This window comes from Ursus arctos, unplaced genomic scaffold (genome assembly GCF_023065955.2).
Source record: "Ursus arctos isolate Adak ecotype North America unplaced genomic scaffold, UrsArc2.0 scaffold_4, whole genome shotgun sequence".
Classification (NCBI taxonomy): Eukaryota; Metazoa; Chordata; class Mammalia; order Carnivora; family Ursidae; genus Ursus; species Ursus arctos.
This window is the reverse complement of record NW_026623056.1, coordinates 70759824-70784432: the sequence shown is the minus strand read 5'-3', so window position 1 is coordinate 70784432 and position 24609 is coordinate 70759824. Positions and strand designations below refer to the sequence as shown.

Sequence of the window (24609 nt, the reverse complement as noted above, 5' to 3'; positions counted from 1 at the left end):
ACAGGGCAAGCCACACAGCACGTACAGTGACAGCTAGGGGAGGTTGTGTGATTCCCAGGCGCAGAATGACATGTCGTCTCTAAATCACTCTGCATCTGGGACATGAGGACTCTGATAAAAGAAAAGGCTGACTGAGTGGGCATCACAGCAGCACAGAGAGGATGTCAGCTCTGGAACCCCTTCAATCTCCCTACCTGGCTAGTTGCAGATCTTCCTTGGGCTTTCTGGTACTATCTGTAGTAGGGCCGCACCTTCTCAACTACCAGTTACTCATTGCTTGTAAATTTCTCAATAGGAATTTTGATAACACATTACAGATATTGAATTGGCTCAGAGTAGATTCTGCAGTTTTTTTCCACAGTTTATTTTGATCCTGTAAATATTCCTTTTCAGTGTCTCAAGAGGCATTTGACCAGAGAAAATGTCACAGATCAAATGGTAAATCTCTCTTTCCACAGAAATGGTTCATTATTATTTTCAATTGGATTAAATGAGAGAGAAATCTTTGAGACAATTAAAAATTGTTGTCAGATGGATAACATGAGTACCGAATTGGAAAATTCAGAGTTTATTGAATACTGAAGAAATATAAATCAAGGACATAGTATACTAACTGAAGACATTGAGAATTCAGAGAAAAATGCTTATATATGTGTGTGTGTATATATGTATATGTACGTATATACACACACATACACACACACACATATATATATATACTTATGTATGGATACTTATTAAGTATTGTACATATGATAATACATTGAAATTTAAGAGGCATGGATGCTAAATCCAGGAATTTCCCTCTATGCAAATTGGGAATTCTAAAAAGAATTACATGGAAGAAAAAGGAATAATTAAAGACATAATACAACATGTTCCTGACTTGAAGAAAGATTTGAGCAACCACATTAGACAAACTTCATGATAAAATATAAATCCCTAACACATTTCAGTGAAACTTTTTTTTTAAAGTAAGCTCTGTGCCCAGTCTGGGGCTTGAACTCATGACCCTGAGATCAAGAGCTGCCTGCTATACCAACTGAGCCAGGCAGGCACCCCTTAGTGAAACTTTTTTGAATTTTAAGGATCTGGGAGGAAAGGATGTTACAAAAGAACCATAGTAAAGGAAAAGCAAATGTGCTGTGAAGTGCTTTTGTCTTGAATGTTGCCAAAATCTGCTCCTATATAAGACAGACCTGTTAAATCAAGAGCAGTTAGAACCCCATATCTGTGACCGTGTCTCTGAAGGAAACAAGCCAATGAGTGAAAACATCCTATCCTCGGGACAGCCTTTGGACAAATGGAGAATTCCTGAGCAGATCTGCATCTATGGTGAGCTAGCAATAAATGATTTGGGCTGCAACTATAGTCCTCCACCAGCTGTAACAAACACCAATAGCATTTTATTCATTTAGTATAGTCCAAAAGGAGGGTCTGCCTGCATCAAACAGCTCCTTAAATAAGTAAGGATTTTCTTTCCTCCTCTTTAGTGTATTGACTTTATTCTCTGAAATATCATAACAAGTGAGGTGGGGAAAGTGGAAAATAGGTATGTCATGACTTGCTTAGAGGGTTAGACTAACCATGATTCTTTGTCAGGGGCTATGCACTTTGACACCCTGATCAAAATTGGGGTTCTGTTAGCAAAGAAGAAGGGGCACAGGGTTTTGGCAATGTAACTAACACTGTCAGCCACAGACGGACACAAATGAGCGAGCAGCGGGCAGAGAGTTGAGTCCGTTCTCAGAAGCTGCTGCCGTGTACAACTTACCTGTTCAGCTAATACTTCGAGCCAATCACTTCCTCCCTAAGAACCAACTAACCAGCCAGCAAAAGTATGTGACAATGAAAGACTCCCCAGTAGCATTATACTTTATCACAAACACACTCCAAAAGGGATTAATCACTCCAAATCAGGGATGGTGGAGGGTGGGAATCGGGCGAGGATAATTTCTTTCCTTTTTTAAAAAATTTTTTTTGTTTCATAACATTCCATTTATTTTTTTTTCCTTTTAATGCCTGTGGTAAAAGAACTCGTTATGACATGTGAGTAGGCTAGGAGGAACTGAAATACATTATCATTATGCTATTAAATGCTAATCCATTTGGCAACGCATCTGTCTACCTCTTGATTTTTCAAATTGTGATCAATGACAATGTCCAATTTTATAATGACAGAAATCTTTGGTAAGCCAGAAAATAACATAAGCCGAGTTAACAGAACCTAATCATGGAGCAAATGCTATTGAGATTGCCAATGTATCAGAAAGGAGATTTTAATAAACCAAGAATTAAAAATTTTCTAATCAGAAAATGGAAGTCATTGAATTCAACTCCTTCTGGCGGCTCCTCAGAGAGCCTCTTACGTGACATATCACCACAGTGCGTGTGAGAGCATCACCCTGCGGCCAGATCCTCTCCCTGAGTTTGAACTCGAAATCTGCCACCCACTTGTTAAGTGACAGTGGACAAGCTAACTTCTCTATTCCTTGGTATCCTCCTCCATAAGATTCGTTCCTACTTCACAGAATACATATGAGGATTAAATGAGATAACATCCGTAAAGTGTAACTACTTAATAGTACTTGTCGCGTATCTATGTGTGCGCGTTTATACATACATATATACATGTATATGTGTAGCCGCAAATCCGAGTTTGTAAATGAAGTAACTGTGTGTTTTTGAGGCACGAAAGGAAAACAAAGACATCATTACAGAAAAAGTTATGCAGAATAGGGGCGCCTGGGTGGCGCAGTCGTTAAGCGTCTGCCTTCGGCTCAGGGCGTGATCCCGGCGTTCCGGGATCGAGCCCCACATCAGGCTCCTTCGCTGGAAGCCTGCTTCTTCCTCTCCCACTCCCCCTGCTTGTGTTCTCTCTCACTGGCTGTCTGTCTCTGTTAAATAAATAAATAAAATCTTTAAAAAGAAAAAAAAGTTATGGAGAATAAAAAAGGTCTCATGCAGATTTTTAGAGAGCGGATAAATATGTGACTAAAAAGAGATATTGTGTTAGCATTTGTTGTATTCGTAACACAGAGCCTGTTAAGAGCCAAAAATAAATGTTAATGTCTTTCTCTTTCTCTTTTTTCACCAAATAATGTATTCTTGGTATGTTTCATTCAGGTTATTAAGGGCTTTTGACACCAAGCCTGGTGAAGCTCAAAATACTGATCCATCTGAATCATCAAAATATCCAAGAGAAATGTGTACGAGTATATTTCCAAGACATTTGTAAACATTTTTTTTCTAAATGTGAAATAAGACAAAACATTTTTCATGAAGGTAATATTGTCACAACATTTGAAACTTTGAGAACTCCTTATCTGCCTTTTTATTTAAAAGTTTTAAATTATTTGTGTAACTACATAAGTAATTTTAAAGATTAAGAAATAACTTATGATTCACATATCCTGGAAGACAGTGATAGAAAAAGGCACAACCCATGAGAAACCGAAGAACTGTTCCTCCTTCAGCATTAGAAATGTTTTAGTTTAGTTTAGTTTAGTTTAGTTTAGCTCAATGAAATTTACATTGTGGGACTTTTTTTTTTTTTTTTTTTTTTTTTACTAACCTCTTGATTAATTATTTTTTAGGGGTATAAGAAATATTGCAATCTATGCAGTCTTTCTTTAAGCACTCAAAGGCAAGACAGCAGATAAGATTTGAAAACCTACTATCTTTAATTTTAAATTCAGATTTGACTGTGGAGTCCTTCTAGCAGGCAGATGTGCTGATTGCAACAAAACGTGGATGTCCAATCAGTATGAATGAAAATTTCAATAAGAATACTTTTCCGCTGCCATGCACTGAGTCTGCTAGAGTTTCCTTAAAAAGATTTAGTATTGACATTCCAAAGACATCTCCCTTTAATTTTGGCTACTTGGTGAACAGATACTATTCTATGTGGTATCAGTCATCACTGATAGGGATTTCTTTTCCCTTAAAATCTCTGGCACCTTATTTTTTTTTTTTTACATTCCATTAAGGCTCATTTGTTTAATTTCTTCATTGTTTCTACCACTGCGTTTGTATCAAGAACACATAAATGGCATGTAACTTAGTAGTCACTTGTGCTTTACTTCCTTTGTCTAGCTGTTGGATCAGCTCACGGCTCATAACTTTTCACAAAGCACAATGCACTCATTTGTCTAGTCCTTTTTTCCCTCCCTGATCCTTTTGTCAGCTCTTCACACAAATCTGCAGAGCTGGCATTACTTAGCTCTGACTCTGAATTAAACCTATCGGGGACTTGCTTATTTTTTGCTTCTTATTTTAAGCAAAAAAAAAAAAAAGCATCGTGGTTTTTGTGAATCAAAAGACTAATGAGCCCATCTGTCATATTTTGCAAGAATGCCACAGTGAATCACTTCTTCTGACTTTAACTGGCACTGGGAAATTACTACATGTAAATAGACTCACCGAAATGTCAAAACAAGAGTGCTGCATAGAGGAATTTCTCCACAACGCTTGGCTGGGCTGAGAGTTTATGAGACTATCGGGAGAAATTTGAGCATCAGGGTTTAAGCAAGGTGTCTAGGATTTGAAGAGGGTGAAGAGGAATATGAAATAGTGGGAAAAATAGAATCTTCTCTCAAGTCAGCAGAGGTTATGATGTTTGGAAATTATTGCTGAGGTAAATAGAAGCCTAAAGAATAAAAGCAGCATATACCCCCTGGGTGGCTCAGTCAGTTAAACATCAGCCTTCGGCTCAGGTCAGGATCCCAGGGTCCTGGGATCCAGCCCAGAATCGGGCTCCTTGCTCAGCGGGGAGCCTGCTTCTCCCACTCCCTCTGTCTACCCCACCCCCTGCTTCTGTTCTCTCTTTCTCTTTCAAGTAAATAAATAAAATCTTAGGGGGGAAAAAAAGAATAAATACAGGCCTCAGATAATACTAGAAACCTATTGGTAAAGAACTTTTATTTTGTAAAGATTTTATTAACCTCTACACCAAACATGGGGTTTGAACTCACAACCCTGAGAGCAGGAGTCACGTGATCACCAGCCAGGTGCCCTGGTGAAGAATTTTTTAAATATTTGCTTTAGAGGTAGAAAATATAGTGGCTTTCCATTTGAGAACTTGCAAAGGAATTCTCCTTCCACTAAAATATTTAGGCGAACTACTGATGCCAGGCTGAAACTATTTCTACTTTAACTAAAGCATACTTGAACCTCTCCTTTTTGTTTTACTGTATGATGATACTTCAATGAATTTTTTAAGAGGGAAGAGGATGAAGATGAAGGTGAGAATGATACCAAACATGGCTGAGCGTCCCTGCCATAATGTCCCTGGCACTATGCTGAGCACATTGAGTTCTAACCTGTCAATATCAAGGAAGACTTTCTTTTATAAAGAATCAGTATCTGTGTCTCATAAAGTATGTACCAGTGAGGGTTCTATCAGGGGAGAGGAGCACTATAGAATAAGGAATATATACAGGAATCAGGCCCTGCACAATTATGAGAGAACTCATAGAAGGAAAGATCAGGAACGATCAGGAAAGATAGGGTTGGTAAATCAGAGATAGGTCACTAACAAGGAATCCTGAACAAGAGCTGGTGAATTCTCTTAGAACGCTGTTGCCTCTGCATTTGGGAGTGAACGGGCCATAGATCTGCAGGGTAGGAATTATTGTGAATAAAATCTGAACCTAAAATGAGAGAAATAAAACCAAATAAGAACATGTGAGGGCAAACCTGAATGCAGGAGGCTCAACTGAAACCCACACCTGTCATTCACTGCTTTTCTTATTGTTCTTAAACCTTCATGTCGCCTTACCGGACCTGCCTTGAGTGACCTGCAGGGGAAGCAGGGCTCTTCCCCTTGGCACTGCCTATGTGCCCAGCCCACAGCTTAGAGAACCTGAAGGAGCTCTGTGCTAGCCGTGGCCGCGGGCCAGTGAGATGCTAGCAGATCAGCAAATCGTGAGAGCTGCAGTGAGGCCTGGAGGCCTGGCACCAACCTCCTAGCTTGCTCCCTACTATTTCACATCTATCTTCTAAATCTCAAAACTTTGGGGCATATTCGTGCCTCTGTCAGTTAAGCACGTGACTCTTGATTTGGGCTCAGGTCATGATCTCAAGGTTGTAAGATTGAGCCCCGACTAGAGATTGAGCTCCATGACCAGCAATGGAACCTGCTTAAGATTCTCTCTCTCCCTCTCCCTCTTCCCTCCTCCCTTCCTTACCTCATGCATGCAAGCTCTCTCTCTCTTAAAAAAAAAAAAAGAAAAAGAAAAAGAAAAAGAAAAGAAAAACAAATTTGTCTTGTGGCCAGCCTAGCCCAGAACTATACAGAAAAAGGCATTTGGAAAATAAAATTTAGCTAAATTGACATATACGAAACCACTGAATTTAGGGTTTAGATCCAGACTACTTGAATCTGTTTCCTGAAACTGGTGCTTATTAGCTCTGAGACCTTAGGCTAGTTACTTAAAGGTTCTGTGCCTCAGTTTCCACATCTCTAAAATGGAAACAGTATTAGCACTTAACCCAGAGGATTATTGGGAAAGTTAAATAAGCAAATACATGTAAAGTTCCTAGAATTACACATAGCATAGAAAGTGACCCTTATACGTAAGTAATTACGTTTATATGTTTTACCTCGTGTTATTATGAAGTAATAATATTTCAAATAATATTATGAAGTAATGTCTGGGGATCTGCTCCCAAATTACACTCTGCTTCTCTGAGTTGAGCATACTGCAATTTTTAAAAATCACAAGCATGTATGATAAAACATCAAGATGTCAAGGGTATCGCCTTCCCTTTATTCTCTATTAAGGATAATACATTGCTTTCAGCCCTCTGCCTGAAGGCAGGAACACCAACAGTCTGCGAAGTCTTTTGCCCAAAGCTGGCATTATAATTTTCAGTGGACATAACTGAAGGGATGTGTCAACAATAATTTTTCTGAGGGCAATGAAGGTTATACTTAGAGCAGGTGATGAAATCTACTTACGGTCTCCATGGGACTTAATCCATTATCTTCCCTGGCAAAATGTTATGTCAGAAAAATCCTACTCAGACCTTAAGCAAAGGAACAAACCATTCTATAAATAGATTAAGGAGAAGCGCATCCAACAGACTGAAAGTACAGTCCCCAAACAAAGGTATGGAAATTGCATATGTTGTCTATTTTTCTTTCATGAAATTGTGCAGTTATCTTACAAAAAACTTACTGACCTCTGGCATGTCTAAATTAAGAACACTAGGTATAATTGTATCAGTGAATCCTAAGAAAGAGAAAGTTGTTATCTGACCAAGGGTAAGAATACCTGGTCTTAAAGGAGAACTTTTTTGAGGCTTCTCCTTAATGGTTAGGTAATTATTATCCCCATGATATTTTTTTAAAGATTTTATTTATTTATTTGAGAGAGAGAGTGAGAGACTGAATGGGCATGGGGGCAGGGGGGAACAGACTCCCTGCCACAGGGACCCTGACATGGGGCTCAATTCAGGCACCATGGAATCATGACCTGAGCCAAAGGCAGGCACTTAACCAACTGAGCTACCCAGGTGCCCCATCCCCATGATATTAATTAGGAAATTGAAGTTCAGAGAAATGACATAACAACTACCCAAGTTTCACAGTTAGTAACAAGAGGCCAAGATTTGAACCAAAGAAGTAAGACTCAAAGACAATGTTTTCAACCTCTATGCAAATTGTCTTCCCTTTACCATCAGGATGGAGCACTGAAAACTGTGACCAAGGTGTTGAAACATCAAATTCCAGATTCCTCTATGCAAAGATTGAGTGCCCAACTGAAATATTTAATATACTGCATGTTTTTTGTCATTGTAGGTCACATTAATCTTACATTAGTGCTGTTTTCCAAGACTAGTATTTATTAGTATTAATAATACTATTAATATCTTCAATATTAGCATTTATTAGTATGTAGTGTTTCTCCATATTAGTGGTGTAGTTTTTAGCCAGGTAGTGGTCCTGAGTCAGATATTTAAAATAACAGTTACAAAAAAGACTTTCTGAGTTTCTTCCCAAGCTTACTCATTGATAATTCCGTGCTTTTATAACTTTGATGTGCATATAATTCACCTGGGGATCTTCTTAAGATGAAGACTCTTGGTCAATAATTCTGGGAGTGATTCGGCATTTCTAACAAGCTTCCAAATGATGTTCAGAGACCAAACTTTGAATGCTGAAGATAGAAGCTCTTCAAATTCTTTCTAGATACTTCTTGGGGGTGAGAGGGAGGAAGGGCAGGCACCAGAAAACATTTTGGTTATATGCTGCTAAGACTCACGGCAGTGATGTCTCTAATGTGACTAAACGATATCTACATGGTGAGCCCACTGGCAATATTCTCCTCACTGCCCAAGCCTGGCCATGCTGTGTGTACTTAGGAAGTCAAAGATCAAATCTTATTTCATAACTAGCAAGATCAAATGTGCTTGTTATACATTACACATCTTGATATAGTAGGATGTCATTAAGAATAACAATTATCACTAAATCAAATTGCAAATTGTTTTAGGTAATATATAGGTTTTACCATGTGCAAGGTCCTTACTGCTAGTGATTAATTTGACCCCCACCAAAACCTGTAATTTTTTATTACACCTTCCAAATGTTGAAGATCTTTTTTTAACCACATAGAAATAGCAAATTCAATCGAATTTTTATCCAAACACCAAGTACCTCCCAGCTACCAAAGAAAGAAAGAAAGAAAGAAAGAAAGAAAGAAAGAAAGAAAGAAACCAAGTAAAGCTGGATAATGGTGTTAAGGACTGAATGTTTGTGTCCTTCCAAAATTCATACGTTGAAATCCTAACTCCCAATGTGGTAATACTTGGAAGCAGGGCCTTTGGGAGATGATTAGATCACTGATTTGGTGAACCCCTCAGAATGGGATTAGTGCTCTTAAAAAAGAGACCACAGAGGGGCATCTGGGTGCCTGGGTGCCTGGGTGGTACTTTCAATTAAGCATCTGACTCTTGGTTTTGTGATCTCAGGGTCATGCAAAGACTGTTTGAGATTCTCCCTCCCGCTCATACATTCTCTCTCTCTCTCTCTCAAATAAATAAATACATCTTAAAACAAAATAAAACAGAGACTTCAGAGACTTCTTTACTCCTCAGCCATGTGAAGATACAATGAGAAAATGGCTGTCTGCAACCTGAAAGAGAGCCCTAACCATTCCCTAATCATGCTGACACCCTGACCTCAGACATCAGACTCCAGAGCTGTGAGAAATAAATTTCTGTTGTTTATAAACCACCCACTCTCTGGTATTACGTTGAAGTAGCCTGAAATTAGACAAATAATGATTTTAGAAATGCTGTCTAGTGTTATTCTAATCATAAACTCAGCAATGTAAAGCTGGCTCACATTGTCATGTCCAAACCATTCATTGTATACATGCAGAAGCTAACACTTGTAGAATTCAGTAAGTTACTTAAGGTAAAGTTAGCAAAAGCAAGAAGAGAACATTAGATTTTTTACTTCTGGTGTTTAGAAAAGAACAGCCCTCCGTTTCCATTTACATACCTTCAATAGGTACAGTATCAGTCAGGATAGGCTATGTTATACTGCATTAGAAAATGACTCTCAGGTCTCAGTGACACACAACAACAAACATGTGGCATGCCCACTGTTGGTCAGCTGTGATTCTGCTTCACCTGATCTTCATGCTGTGATCCGGGTTGGCAGAACAGCCCTATCTGGGAGATTGCTGTTCCCATTGTAAAGGGAAGAAAGATAAGTTACTTTTACTCACATTTCATTAATTATAAAAATCACATAATATGTCAGAATATATTTTCCACCTGCAGGGAGGAATACATCAAGGGTCAGGGACACCCTTGATGTCAATGGAGCAGAGAAGATAGTATAAATACTATTTTTAAATGATACAATCTTCTCCAAGTACAAATGGTAGGAACTCTGGTGCTTTTGCATAGATCTAACACTTAAAGCATATGCTCAGTAAACAGCCCATATTCCGTCCATCTTCCTTCCCTGGGGGTTACAAATGCAACAGTGTTTTCTAGCAGAGATTGGTCAAGGTTATTTTGAAGTACTTAAATGAGAATATTCTCTTCTGTGACCTAAGAAAACAGCTATAAGTAGCAGCTACACCATTTTATAGTTGGCAGATTATGAAGCAAAATGTTACATAGATCGCATCAGAAAGATGAATGGGCAGGAGAGTAGGGATGACAGATGATTGGAGAGGTGCCATGTTCCTTGTGGCAACAACACATATGTCGGAACCCCCAAGTACAGGAAGGTTGACTCAGATTAAGTTAGAGCCCAGCCAGCAGATGGATACAGGTGGATAATTCCACTCTCACAAAGATGTGACCACTGTCACCTCTCCATATGTGACTATAAAATCATGAGGATTATATAGCACTGGCTGCAGAATGAACTTCTCATTTCAGGTCCCCACAGCTACAGCAGATAAAAATGATAAGAGATGTAGAAAAGACCACAGGACACTTTACAGAATAAGGTCCTTACCTCCCTTATGCATAAACCACAGAATCCCTTAGGTCTTCTATTTTGGATGTGGTCCGCCAGCTAGTATCATGTGTAAATTAATGGATGAAATGCAACGGGGCGGGGGGGGTATGTTTGGGAGAGATGGAGAGAAGGTATCATTTCTCCTGTGTTGATTGGTCATGACAGGGAGAAAAAATGAGTAACACATTTAGTTACCTTCCAGCCCTGAAGGAGGAGACCCAGATGCAAAGTGGCTGTTTTCCTGAAATTACTAGAGAAGCTCAACTTCTCTCAATAACTCTGCTAAGAACAGGTAGGTTCTTAAATTTTTCTAACAAATTCCATGTGAAATGAATACAGCATTTTTGGCAATTATATTCCAGTTACATGTGTGTGTGTGTGTGTGTGTGTGTGTGTGTGTGTGTACACATATGTGTGTTTGTTTTTGTGTGAACGTGTATGTAGTTCTGAGTATGCATATGTATGTGCATATGTTTATGTGTAGGCATGCGTGTATAATGCTTATGTGTTTTGCTGTACACGTGAGCATGTGTACATGTATGTGTTTATATGCACATAGGCTGAAGTTCTGACACATAGAGATGCTTATGATAACAGCATTCTCCTAATTATTTCCCTAATTTGGATCAATTCACATTGAGCAAGATTAATTCCTGACAATCTATTTGGATCATTTCACTGAAGAGTTCATTTTATTTTCCGGATAAGAAGCATCTAAAGGATACAGACGTCTGAAGGGTTTAGGCTCTATTTTTATTACAGGGTTGTTATTGAGCTTGAATGTAATTGAATTGTGAACATACCAAACCTTGTTCAGCATAGATACTAGCTTATATAGTAACAATCTTAAAATGTCTCAAAAGATAGCTCTTTTTTTTTTTGTAATCTCCTTCTATTGAAAGGAAATATATTAGCTACTTTAATTGCATGCTTTATTGCACATTTAAATTATATAACTATGGTGGTTAAGCTTACATGTCCAAAATCTTGATTGTTTTTTAGGTGTTTGTGTAAAATTTGGCTGAAATGTTACAATCGATGTGACTTCTTTTTGATTACAGTTTGCTCTGTATTCACTCTAAGTTAAAATTGCTACCTCACACATGAACATTCATCTTATAATTAATCAAAATATAAACTGATACGGTCATTTTGCCGTTATCTTCATAGAGAGTTGATTGGCATGGTTTCTTTCAAATCAACCTGGTACGAGTAGGTTTTGTCTTCAGAGTGAATTTCATAAAACCTCATTAAAACAACATCATGATTACAGAAAACGTGTTCACAATAGTACATCTGAGGCATTAGCAGAATATGCATTAGAAGGTGGGCTGAGAGACAGTAGAGTATCCCCCAAACCGAGAAGGTACTTTGAGACCAAGGCAGGTGACTCCATACAGGTGACACAGAGTTTTATTCAGGCTAACTTACTGAAGAGGGGATCAGGCAGGCCATGATCCGAGCCGTTGCCAAGTAATTCTCTGCAAAATCTCAACTTCAGTCCACAGGCTTTATAGAGCAAGGGAACACACAGAAGGGCGCTGTAGTGAGATCAAGGGATTCATATACACCTTGAAGGGTTTGAATTCACTTAATTGACAGCTACCCTTTAATTAGATCTTGTGGCATGACCTGTGCATCAGGAAGCAGAAAGACTGTTATCTCTAACAGATTCACAAGAGGCCAAAGCAAGCCTCCCCCATCCCAGTGTTGGTGGGCATTTCTAGGGTATGTATATTAATCTCTGAGGGGGCTCAGAACACATAGCCCCAAGAGAGGTCATTGAGACAACATGATCAAGATGGAGAGCCAAAGATGGAGTTAGTGTTGTCAACACTCTTACAGTAAGAAATATACACTTGAATAAATAAGCTTATCATGTTTAATAGCAAGAGATAAAGAAAATCAAAAGCTCTAGATATTTTAAAGCCAAATCAATAGAAAGACATGTTTTCAATGCTTTAGAATATGCTACAAATAGTTTCTGACTTTATCAAAGGATTTCACATTTTGGCTAACTATTAGAACTTAGTGAACCAAACAGTATCATTTCTTCTTTGTCAATGGTACAGACAAATCACAGAGAGCCAGGGTCCTTAAGATACTGTCGCAAACCAGGGAGACGACACACTGGCCTCTCAAACCAATGCCTTGTATTGACGGTAAACACACACATGTCCACTGACCAAAAGTTATTTAGGATGACCAAATTTTAACCTAGAATATGCTGGAAAATTAAAGGTTAAAAAGGACTATAAATACTTTAAAATAATAAGAATTGGGAAAATGTTAAAAGAAACTAAAAAAAAACCAAATTGACATTATATCTTAACATTCTGGTGGCAATCTATTAAGTTCAGGACTAATATATTCCTACACTAGAATGCTTGCTCATGGAAAAGAAAAACATCAGTAAACTACTATAATGAAAGAATTTCTACTCTCATATTAGTAAATACTTTCTAAAGAAATTATTTCTAATTATTTCTAATTTTTTTAAAGTGCATTATAGATTCTATTTGAATTCCTCGTTAAAACCCATAGTTAGAGTTTACTATAAAATCAAGGTAAGGAAGTAATAAGTTGATTAAATACCAACAGATGTTTGTTTTCCTCTGACATAATAGCCCAGATACGAAGGGTCAAGACTTGTGGCTTGGCTGTGCCATTCATAGAAAGAGCTTCCAAGACAGCTACTACCCCCTTTTTACAGCCTTCATGAGGGAAAAAGAAAATTCCAGCAAGATTCCTCAAGGAGAGGATCCAGAAGTCCCACGTACCACTTTCTCACATAGCTCATTCTCCTGATCGCAATCACATGGCCACAGCTAAATTAAGAGTGAAAACCGGGGGCTGTTGCTGGTAGCCCAAGATAAAACTCAGTGAGTTTCATCACTAAAAGGGGAAGGGGAGAATGAGAACAGGGAAGGATTGTGTTTATATAAAATTCCTCTTAGTTTTATGCAATCTCTCCAAGGATCTAATGTAAAAATCTAACTTATCATATAATTGTCCTGTTTAATTCCTTATGTCTAACCAGCTTCACCAAACTCATGCCTCTGCCATTGACTTTATCATCCTTCACAAATAACTTAACAATAAAGCTATATTCCTGGTTCGCATGAGCTATTTTATTTTTAATGTTAATAGTCCTAACTCTTAGCAGCAGCCGCAAGACACATTCATCAAACGTATAATTGTAGATACAGTGCATTACTTTAGCAAAAGCTCCCTATTTACCTGGCCACTTTCATCTAGAAACTGACAGTCTTAATAATAAAGGAGAAGCAAATAATATTCATATAAACGAGCTATGCACCTACTTAGTAAAAAACTATTACCCAAGGGATTTATTTGGGTGATAGCTAAAAAGGCAGAGTCATAAAAATGAAATGCAAAATTTTACTTAAGAACTTTGAGGCCCAGATCAGGCCAGGAAACTTCCGTTTCCTTAATGCGATGATGTCTTAATTGGATCTTATCTTTATCCTTTCAGTGAGGAAGGAACAGAAGACAAGCTTCTGGAACTATTTTAACGACAAGACAGTGAAAACTGAGCAAGTGGATGTGGAAAACTTATTCTATGAAAAAAGTAAAGCCTGATATAACACTTTGGTGATGATAGCAGGGCAATTAGATTAAAAAGCACTGAGAAAATCTGAGGCTGACTCTCTTTCAATATCAAAAAGTCTTTTGACCTCCAGGCACTAAGATGATTAAAGTTAAAAAGTAACACAGCGAGAAGATTAATCCTGCCTCAGCTACAGCTGTGGCTGGCACAACAATATAAAATCATGGGGCTGTGAATTGGTTAGGATTCTGGATGTCTAGGGGGTTTCTTTGAAAATGACCTAAACTAGCAGCTGATAGGAGAGAGCATGCTGCTATTTTTTCAAAGCTCCCTACTAACCAACTAAAATGCTATAAAAAGTGTGGTAACCCCTACTAGGAAAAACCAATCTCTCCCAGCCTAGTTCATTTTTCTTTCCTGAAATACAGGTCTATTTTTGAATACTGCCATGAATAGAGTTCTCTCCTTTGGAACAGTTAAGTGCTATGCAGTTCACATGTTCTGGCATAATACCTTTTATTCAGAAGTTTCGTAATCCACTTTACAGACAAAAGTAGATTAGGGAGATAGGCTTGGTGAGAGGGGCTTTCATATGACAAGGTAAGAAGCTGCCTGCAGAGCAGGAACAAAGAGTGAAGAGCTGGGAAGCAGAATTTGCATCAGCAAAGGGGAAGTAAATAGGGTCTCACTGTAGTCAGAGGAGCTAAGGATGAAAAGAAGCTGCAATGAGAACGGAAGGTCAGTGGGAGATATGAAGGGAAAGATCTTAGGAAAATGTTTTAAAGGACATTGTCTCTATAGCTGATTTCTGGTGAATCTCTGAAAAAAATCTTAGAAAGAAAGGCTTTTTTAAGGTGAAGAGACATAAATCATACGCGTTGGAAGGGACCATAAAAATCATTAAGTCATGAAATTTTAGAAAGGAGAGTGATTTTAAGATCAGTAACTTCATGTTCCAGCTGAGAAAACTGAAAGGGTTTTAGTAAATGCCCATAGTTGCCTAGTAAGCGCCAATATACCCATATGTAAAGGTGGGTCTACTGTCTACATGTCTAGTGCTTTTTCCACAACTTCGCATCGCCACCCTTGAATGACAAATGCATATATCTTCCAACTCAATGAGTGCAGTTTTGCAATTTTATTTATTTATTTTAAGATTTTATTTATTTAGTTATTTGACAGAGAGAGAGAGAGAGAGCACAAGCAGGGGGACCAGGAGCAGGTGAGGGAGAAGCTGGCTCCCTGCTGAGCAGGGAGCCCAATGCAGGGCTGGATCCCAGGACCCTCGGATCATGATCTGAGCCTAAGGCAGATGCTTAACCAACTGAGCCACCCAGGGACCCCTCAGTTTTGCAATTTTAAAAAAATATTCCAGTGTGTGATGTCTGTAAGAGCTTTCTTTACTCTCAAGTTGAAAGTAGTAGAGGACTCCAACTCCTATTTGATAGGACTGTTAATTGATGCAAGAGATTACTATTAACTAAACAGATTTATAATCTGCTTATGTTCAGCTTTCATGTATCCTTCTATAAAATAGTATTCAGCTGATAATATTGTATATATATGAACTAAGTTATATTGTCTACTCAGACTCTCCAGAGCCCAGGAAGCTTTGCTACGACATCTGAATGAATGTTTTAGGTATAGTGTTAGCTGAGATAAAATTAATGTAGTCTTTAAGTCAGAAATTATATTGGATGTGTGGAATCACTATGTTGTAAACCTGAAACTAATACCACATTGTGTGTCAACTCTACTTCAATTAAAAAAAAAAATTTGCATGGACTTTTGTATCAAGTCTGAATTACAGCTAAAGCTTAAAACGTCCTTCTCTAGAATCTAATTAGATGAGTTACAAACTAGTTATGAGGGAGTCAAAAACCAAAGGGAAAAAAAAAAAAAAACAAGAAAAAAAGTACATAGCATAAACTTTGTCCAATTACAAGAATATTAAAAGGCTCAATACGGCTCTTTTTTCTTATCATTCACCTACAAACCTTCTCCTTCCCATCAGTATTGCTGAAAAAAACTCAGAAAGGTTCTAATTTTTATTAATACCTTGCAGTTTGCAGAAAAGCAGGTCACACTGGTGAGTAGACAGCCTGAGAAAAAGAAAGAGAAAATATCTCAGGACTGGCAACTCCTAGTGGCCAGGGATTGTTAGCAGATCTCAGGGGAGATGAGAGGAAAACATAAGGGCTTGTAATTTCTCAAAGCTACTCACTTCCTTGCAGGGAATAGAGGCATCCCACACACATTCACACGCAGAATAAACCCCGTATGACTACATAGGGACCTTGGCGTAGAGTGTTCAAAAAAATTTCAGGGAGAGAAAGGAATGTTGTATATACAGCTGCCCTCTTACCTCACCAACCTCCCCTAACCCCTCAGTTTGCAAAACAAGAAAAAGCGAAGAGTATGGATATCTCAAACTCTAGCTCATGCAAACGCAAGGGGAATTCACCCACTCTACAGGGAAACCATGGGAAAAAGCCTAAGCAGGACTGTCTAAGTGAAGCGTGAACCAGATAAAAAGAAATCGCATGACAGCCATGTAAATACACCTCAGAAAGAGGAAATGGAGACAGGGAGAGAATAGTATGTAAAATATTGCCAAAAAAACCTGGAAGCAAATTCAACCAAAGGGAAGTTTCCTATTGCACGATTTATTATAGAATAAGTTAATAAGAAAATGAGGTCAAGACAGTAAGAACTCAATAATGCAATAATAAAACACAGAATTAGATTAAAAGAGAAAGATTATAATTAAGAATACCAATAGCAATTTGAATCAACAGCATTACACCAACAATAAATTAGCAGCAGCAGAAAACAGAAAACACAGAGTTGGGCATGGCATATAATTAAAATGTATAAGGGAGTTACAGATACTGTAACAATTAGGACAAAAGTATAGCTACAAAGGAATGACAAGAAAATTCAATGCAAAGAAAATTGGACTCCAACCCCAGTAAGACATCTGGTAAATTGAAGCAAAAAAAAAAAAAAAAAAAAATTCAAAACCTTAATGAAGGAATGTGGATTTTTAGGTGAAGGGGAAACTGGAAAAGGTACACCACATGCCAAGAAAACTCCATTCAGAATAATCATTGACAACTTATTCTCTATTGAACGTCAAATATGAAAAAGTAATTCTCTAAGTATTCAGGCAGATATAAAACACGCAACACACAGAAGTAAGATACAGGGTTAGCTTTAGACATTTCCACTACTGTGATCTGTGTCAGAAAAACAGTATTAGAAAAATACCTTCAGAATTTCACGACAAAAATAAACTTGTCATTTGCCCACCCATACAATCCCTAGAAAAGGATACTTACTTTTTCAAGTATAAAAAAGGAAGTTTTCTCACATATAAACAAACTCAGGAAATACAGAATCCATCGGCCAGTCCTTCTAAAAGTAATCCAAAAACATGCAAACAGCTGGTTGATGATGATACATGTGGAACAGTCACAAAAGAGGACTAGTTCAATCGTCAGGCCAGAGAATAGCCGACGAATAGCTCCCAGCTTCTGAGGGAAAGACAAGATGGCACCAAATTTTTATACAGAGACCAATTTTTCTTCAAGTGTCAAAACAATAGAAAAAATATCCAGTAAGCGAGTCTCTGGGATTACAGTACCTAAGGATCCTCACTGAAGAGATATTTAATAATATTTAAAGGCCTACTCCCCCCATTTTTTTAACCCAAAATGTTTACCAAACAGTCCTCAGACTTTGTACAAAGAAAGATCACTGTCCTCTTGCAATGCCTAAAATATGAAGAGGCTTACCAACTAGATATTAGAATAATATGTTAAAATTATATGGGAGGTCAAAGAAAAGAAATATACCAATCTCAGAGATAAGCACATGTGAATTTCTTAACGCTCTGTCACCTTTGAACCATGAATCACGTAAGTGAGCTAAGTGTTAATTGACTTCTTACACTGGGCATGTGGGCATATTTTTAGAGAGAAAAAACCATCTGTAGAAACTCCAAAAGTATTCTTGCTGAACAATTTCTTTATAGTATATATCAATATTTTCTTGTTTTATATTATTTTTTTAGTTTAACCTTATTCGAGAAATTTGTTTTATAACAACCCAGTCTCAGGAAATTATTTAACAATGAAAGCTGCCAGAGTTTCTCACATAGTGCTGGAAATTGAAAGAAATTTTCTATAAATGCTCATGGCTTTAATATTTTGAGTCCTCTGCAATTACTACTGCTTCCTTGGACAGAGTATAAAACAACATATTTGTTGGGGCATCCGGGTGGTACAGTCAGTTAAGCGCTTAACTCCTGGTTTAGGCTTAGGTCCTGATCTCAGGGTCCTGGAATCGAGCCCTAAGTGGAGCTTCACACTCAGCAGAGTCTGGTTGAGATTTTCTTTCTCCCTCTCCCTCTGCCCCTCCCCCTCCAGCTCTCTCAAATAAATAAATCTTCTAAAAAAATCACATATTTGTTGACCAAATACAGATTATGATATGCACCATGAAACTTAACCCTCCGGTTCTTTTGCTTCTATAACATTAACAAGAGCTTAATTTTCTTAGCTGTGCTATTTTTATCCTTTCATTCATTCCAGGCAAAGATATTTATAGCCCTCTCATAGGAGCCCCCAAAACTTCAGCATCGCCTCTACCTATTCCATCTCTCACTATCTTCAAGTCTCCTCCTCCTTCATTCTTCACCAAGCCAGAAAGTATCATTCCCATCACTGAAATGGCCATGATTTTTATTTCCTTACTGAAAGCTTCATTAAGAGTATTAATGATGCCCACCTATCCAAAGCTATATATTTTCTTATTCTCCATCCCAAACATATTATACCTATACTTCATCTAGATCACTTTAGCTTTTATGGTAAAATTTTTAAGTGTATGTAAAATAAATGTTTTACTCTCCCATAGATATTCAAAGAATTATATTAAGGTGGGGGGAGGCTTTTCTGTAACTTCTACATTTCTGAAGTAGGGAATTCTATGCATAAAGTTTCAAAACTTTAATGAGCACTTAATAAAGAAGAAAATATCATAGGAACTTCAATCACATGCTTCCCTTTTCTATATATATAAAATGGCAATGCAGGATAGTATTAACCATATGTCCTAATCATCTAGCTCTGTCATTAATGGTTCATTAATTTATTTCAAAATTTTTAAGAGAACTAGCACAATACAAATACGGTTGGAACCCCCTGGGTTGGTATTCCATTTCAATACTATCCTCCTCCCTTCCTGTTTAGAAGTTATTATCCCTTAATTGGGATAACTCGGAGAATTTTCCTCACTGTCTCACACAATCCCCAGCAGGATTATGTTCCTGAGTCCATGGTGGTAAATGGCTTGATTATACATAAAAGCCTTTATTGGCTTTATTTTCTCCCCTTTTCACTTCCCAGCTCCGCTCATGGACTTTCCTTAGGTGGTCCCCCAAATAAATTTGAGAAATTCATATAAAATCTTTTCCTCAATTCTGTTCTGTTGTAGCCAAAATAAAACATACACAGAAAGGAAGAAAAAGAAAGAAAGAAAGAAAGAAAGAAAGAAAGAAAGAAAGAAAGAAAGAAAGAAAGAAAGAAAGAAAGAAAGAAAGAAGAAAGAAGGGAGGGAGAAAGAAAGAAAGAAAGAAAGAAAGAAAGAAAGAAAGAAAGAAGAGAAAAGATCTTCTAGTACAATTTTTACTTTGTTTTTGATATCCTTTGTTTCAAAAAAAAGTCTGTTTTGTTGGGGCACCTGGGTGGCTCAGTCAGTTAAGTGTCTGACTTCCACTCAGGTCATGATCTCAGGGATTGAGCTCCCCACCCTGGGCTCCTCGTTCATCAGGGAGTCTGGCTTGTCCCTCACCCCTCCCCTACCCCCGGGTCATTCTCTCTCTCTCTCTCTCTCTCAAATAAATAAATGAAATCTTAAAAAAAAAAAAATCAGTGTTTTTTCTGGCTCAGTTTATCAGTATTCTCCTTCCTGGTTTGTTTGATTTTTTTTTAAACTCCTTCATCTCCGTATTATCAGAAAGACATCTTTCTACATTTTCTAAAATGTTTTTCTATACTTTTTTATGTATATTCAATTCACTTGGAATTTATTTTTCTTTATGGCATGAGGTAAGGATCTAACTTTATTATCCTGAGAGGGATAACCAGCCAACCCAGCATCATTTAGTGGACCGCCATGTTTTCCTCACCTATAATTAGCAACACTACCTTTTTGATCCATGAAGTTTCCATGTGTGAATCAAGTTGTTTGTGGGCTCTTTATTCTATTCCACTGAGATATTTTTCTACTTCTGGACCCATAACACTCTCTTTATTATTATAACTCTATAATGAGCTTTATTATCTGGTAGGGAAAATTCCATTTTTTTTTTAGTAATTTTCCTTTAATTTTAAGAGGTTTGATTTATTCTTTTTCCCATTGACCTGTTTGTCTATCCTTCAGAAATTACTGCCTTTTTTAAAGAAACCTATTCTCCCACTCATTTTAAGTATAATTACTGAAAGCATATAATTTGAGGAGAATGTATAATATGAATGTTGATTTCATTTCTGAACCTAAGTATATAATTTTTGGTTTTCAATCTTATATTTAATATATTTTTACTCTGTGCTTGGAGCAGAGCATGTGAACTCATTGTGCTCACTTCTCCTTCCCTTATATAATCAGGTCCAAAGAAATATGACAAAGTTCTACTTCATTTTCTGAAAAGCAATTGCAACTGCATCAGCTGTAAAGCAGAGAACAGCAATTTTACTTCCAACTTCCTGGCTCCCCAGATTCAAGGGTCACTCTTCAAGCTCCAACTTTGGTGAAGGGTCTAGCCTGTGATCAGAATCATCTCCTAGAATATAAGTAAAATGAACCTGTCCCAAATCCATCAGTAGTACCTCTCACTATAATTAGAATTAATTCAGTTAAATAAAAAATATTAATGTATTCCATGACAGGCACTTAATTATTTATATCCTACTTTTGATCAGCAAGGATTTCAGAGTATAACATACAATTCTCTTCTTCCAAGAGTAAAGAAGAAAAGTGGAAGTGGTTAAGGCCTATTGCAGCCAATTATAATATGCCGCGATTCCAGTGCATTAAAGCCCTTTGCTCTAGGACTTCTGTATCTCTGGCCAGTTTCACTTACCAGGACAAGAGGCAAACTGGTTTACTTCAGAATAGGTTTGGTTTTATTAATTTTTAATTCTAGATTCATTGCTTATTCAACACGTGGACTTTCCAATGATAAACTCTTTTTTAATTATCAGAAAACAGTCTTGATTTTCCCATAAACTATAGGTCTCCGGTTGACCTGTTCTCTAACCTGTTTTCTTCTTACAATTAGCATGTTTAAAAAGATAAAGTTCAGGACAAAAGAGCAGTGTCTTCCGCACCCAGAATACTTCCTTAAAATAGAAACAGTTTTGTTGTTTTTTTTCCCTCTCCCAGCAGCTACTCCCATTCATTGGTAACCACACAAGGCCATAAAGAGTGGCCATGTGATGCCTTATTAAAGTAGACTTTCCATTAAGTTAAATCAATACTACCTACATTGCATGACTTCACATGGGGGATATAATGAAGACTACAAAATCTGTGATTATTTCAGTAGGAAACATGTATATGTGTATACACATATACATACACACACACAGGGAAAAGAAGAAGGATGGAGGGAAGGAAGGAGAGGGAAGGTGGGGGAGAGAGAGATACACCTACTAATATATATGTTGGGCTTAATAGATACTTGTAGATAAAAGTTATTTTTAGAATGTCTACACCTACATAGAACAGGAGAAATGCCTTAATAATGACATGAGTCAGAGGGTAGAAGGTTGATCTGTTAGAAACTCTCTACAAATATCAAGTACATGCGCCTAATGACTAATTTGTTTGCTATGAATTTCACATTTTTCTTAATAGTTCTTGAAATGATAAAGTGTCATTTTTATTTACAACATGCATTTAATTTCATTCACCTCAACAAATGGTTCAGGTGATTAACATTTATAACACCGGGCATATCTTTACTCATTAATATCTTCTTAAAGATTAACTACCCTTTTTAAGCTACTTAACATATAGAGACATAATGTTGCTAAAGGGACATATACGACTCTTAAGCTGACTACTAACACTAGGGTAGACTTATGTGGTTGCTTTACAAATCCTTGACAACTTGAGAGGTTTCGATCTCTAGTTGGTTGAGGGGACCATATTCTTTTACAGTTCTTAGATTAGCATACTTTCAAAGCCAAAAATGGTGTCAAAAAGAAGTATACCTTCCAGGCACCATTCTCTCAGCACCTATGAAGTCCTGTTTGCAGCTCTCTTTGTCTTACTGGTGGTTGTCTGTGCTGGATTATTTGCAGTGTCCTGGCTGGCAGTCAAGGAATCAGAAAGAGGTAAGTCCCCCGGCTTTGGCTACTGAAGCATCTCCCAGATGAACGTGCCCATTCTAATCTCAGTTCTCCCGCCAGCACGTTTTTCTCATTGCTGTACTTTCACAACAAGGTATCTATGTCGCATTCAGATGCTTCCTGTAGTTCACTTTACAGTATATTAGAAAATTAGCTTGTGTATAATCCAGAATTCGAGCATGAGACTAAGTTTTTAAAAGAAAAAACGTTAAGTAAATTTTTAGTGTGAACATATAACCAAGTAGATTTCATAGCCCGAGGATTCCTTCTGATACAGTTTAAATGGTAAACATATTAAAACATTGTTGACTGGTCATGTCAATAAATAGTCAAAGTTAAAGGAAATATATTGCTTATTTCTAGAGAATAATATTTTCTTTCTTATTAGTCCAACAATTTGAATTGCAACAGTATAAGAGAGCTTGGATGTAATTGTAGACTTAGAAGATCTCAACCTGCCGGAATAGCAACCTGTAATAAACAGAAATAGGGAAAAGTAACTATTATTTAGAGCTAAATTATCTATACCAGCAGCTTTTCAAAGATCTTCAAATGTATTCTCTTGTTACAGCAAACCTATGAGTTACTTGTTATAGTTATCGTCATATTTATTTATTTATTTATTTATTTATTTATTTATTTAAAGATTTATTTAAAGATTTATTTATTTATTTCGGGGGGGGCGGGATAAAGAGAGCACAAGCGGGAAGGGCAAAGGAAGAGGGTGAGAGAGAATCCGAAGCAGACTGCTCTTCAGTGAGCCAGGAGCCAGACTCGGGACTTAATCTCATGACCATGAGATCATGACCTGAGCCAGAACCAAGAGTTGGATGCTTGACCAATTGTGCCACTGAGGTGCCCCATAGTTACCTTCATTTTAGAAGTGAGAAATCAGAGACAAATTTAAATAACTTCTTAAATGTGTATCAGTACTTCATAGTTTTATAAAATAATTCCAATACAATCCCATTTAAATACTATAGCTATCTTCAAGGGATGTATTTTCAAGAGAAAGAAGATTTGGGGTATTTTATATAGAGGTTCCCTGAGACTTTTAGCAAAGTGGCTGCTTTGGTCTTACTTAAATGCTGTAAATAACCTGAAGGGTATATAGTCGTTTGAGAGTCCACGGGAATCTTTGATGCTCAGTGAAGGTACAGAAGCTATTTTATAAGTAAAATTTAAATAAATACTTATCAATGTTGATATGATTTGACAGTGAACAACTAAACATAAAAAGAGAGTGCAGTTAAATCTATAGTAGAACACCAGAAGACATAAGACATGCTAGCTTTCACACACCATTTTACTTTTTATTGAAAATAATTTTAGACTTACAAAAAGGTTGCGAAAATTGTAGAGTTCTTACATAAGCTTTGCCCAACTTCCCCTAATACCAGTATCTTGTATATCCATAATACAGTTGTCACAACCAAGAAACTAACGTTGGTCCAATATTATTAACTGAGCCACACATTTTATTCACATTTTACCAGTTTTCCCATGAATGCCCTTTACCTGTTTGGATCCAAAGCAGATTCCTACATAGGATTTAGTTATCCTGTTCCTTCAGTCTCCTCCCATGCAGTTCTTCAGTTTTTCTTTGTCTTTCACACTTAAACATGCAAATCGAAATGTAATTTTGACTATTTAAAAACAAATAAAATGGCATAAATGATAATATTTCATCAATTATGCAACGATAGCTGTTTAGACTAAATGCCTGTTTATTGCTTTAAATATTATTTCTAATGTTCCTTCTGGACTGGGAAGTTTGGCGTCAATATACGACAGATCCTGGGTTCTAAATTGCGTCAATCCTATGTCCAAATTCCAAATCTGTCACTTATTAACTTTATCACCTTGGTAAATTTTCATAGTGAATCTTAGCTCCAATTTGCCATCTGGGAAAAGGAGAAGTAACATCTCACACCATCATATGGGAATTATGTATCATTATTAATACATTTACAAACAGTTTCATCATTGTGTCTCAGTTGAAGAGTCTCATTTTAAATTTAAATATATATCAAAAAAGATATTCTGATAAAGGGATTATGCGAGACTTGATGGCACGTTTTATTACCCACATTTATATTCAATTTGTTACCTTTTCCCTTACATTTTCT

At 37.1% G+C, this 24609-nt stretch overlaps 1 protein-coding gene and 1 long non-coding RNA gene across 4 annotated transcripts in view; one reads left to right on the top strand and one right to left on the bottom strand.

The window, feature by feature from the left end:
* Window positions 1-552: 552 nt before the first annotated feature.
* LOC130542632 (uncharacterized) lies at window positions 553-24286 on the bottom strand. 3 transcript variants are annotated; one of them, XR_008957303.1, is made up of 3 exons: window positions 23999-24264; window positions 8060-22951; window positions 553-2897 (listed from the first exon to the last, which is right to left on the bottom strand). It is a non-coding gene; the product is annotated as an uncharacterized LOC130542632 (long non-coding RNA). The 3 variants fall into 3 exon arrangements; XR_008957304.1 differs by having other exon boundaries at window positions 553-16162; window positions 17402-22951; XR_008957302.1 differs by having other exon boundaries at window positions 553-22951; window positions 23999-24286.
* TMPRSS15 (transmembrane serine protease 15) overlaps window positions 22174-24609 on the top strand; it is a 112220-nt gene continuing 109784 nt past the window's right edge. The window contains exon 1 of the mRNA XM_026501038.4: window positions 22174-22465. Coding sequence (XP_026356823.3) covers window positions 22321-22465 — 145 coding nt within the window. The 5' untranslated portion in view covers window positions 22174-22320. The remainder of the gene's footprint in view (window positions 22466-24609) is intronic.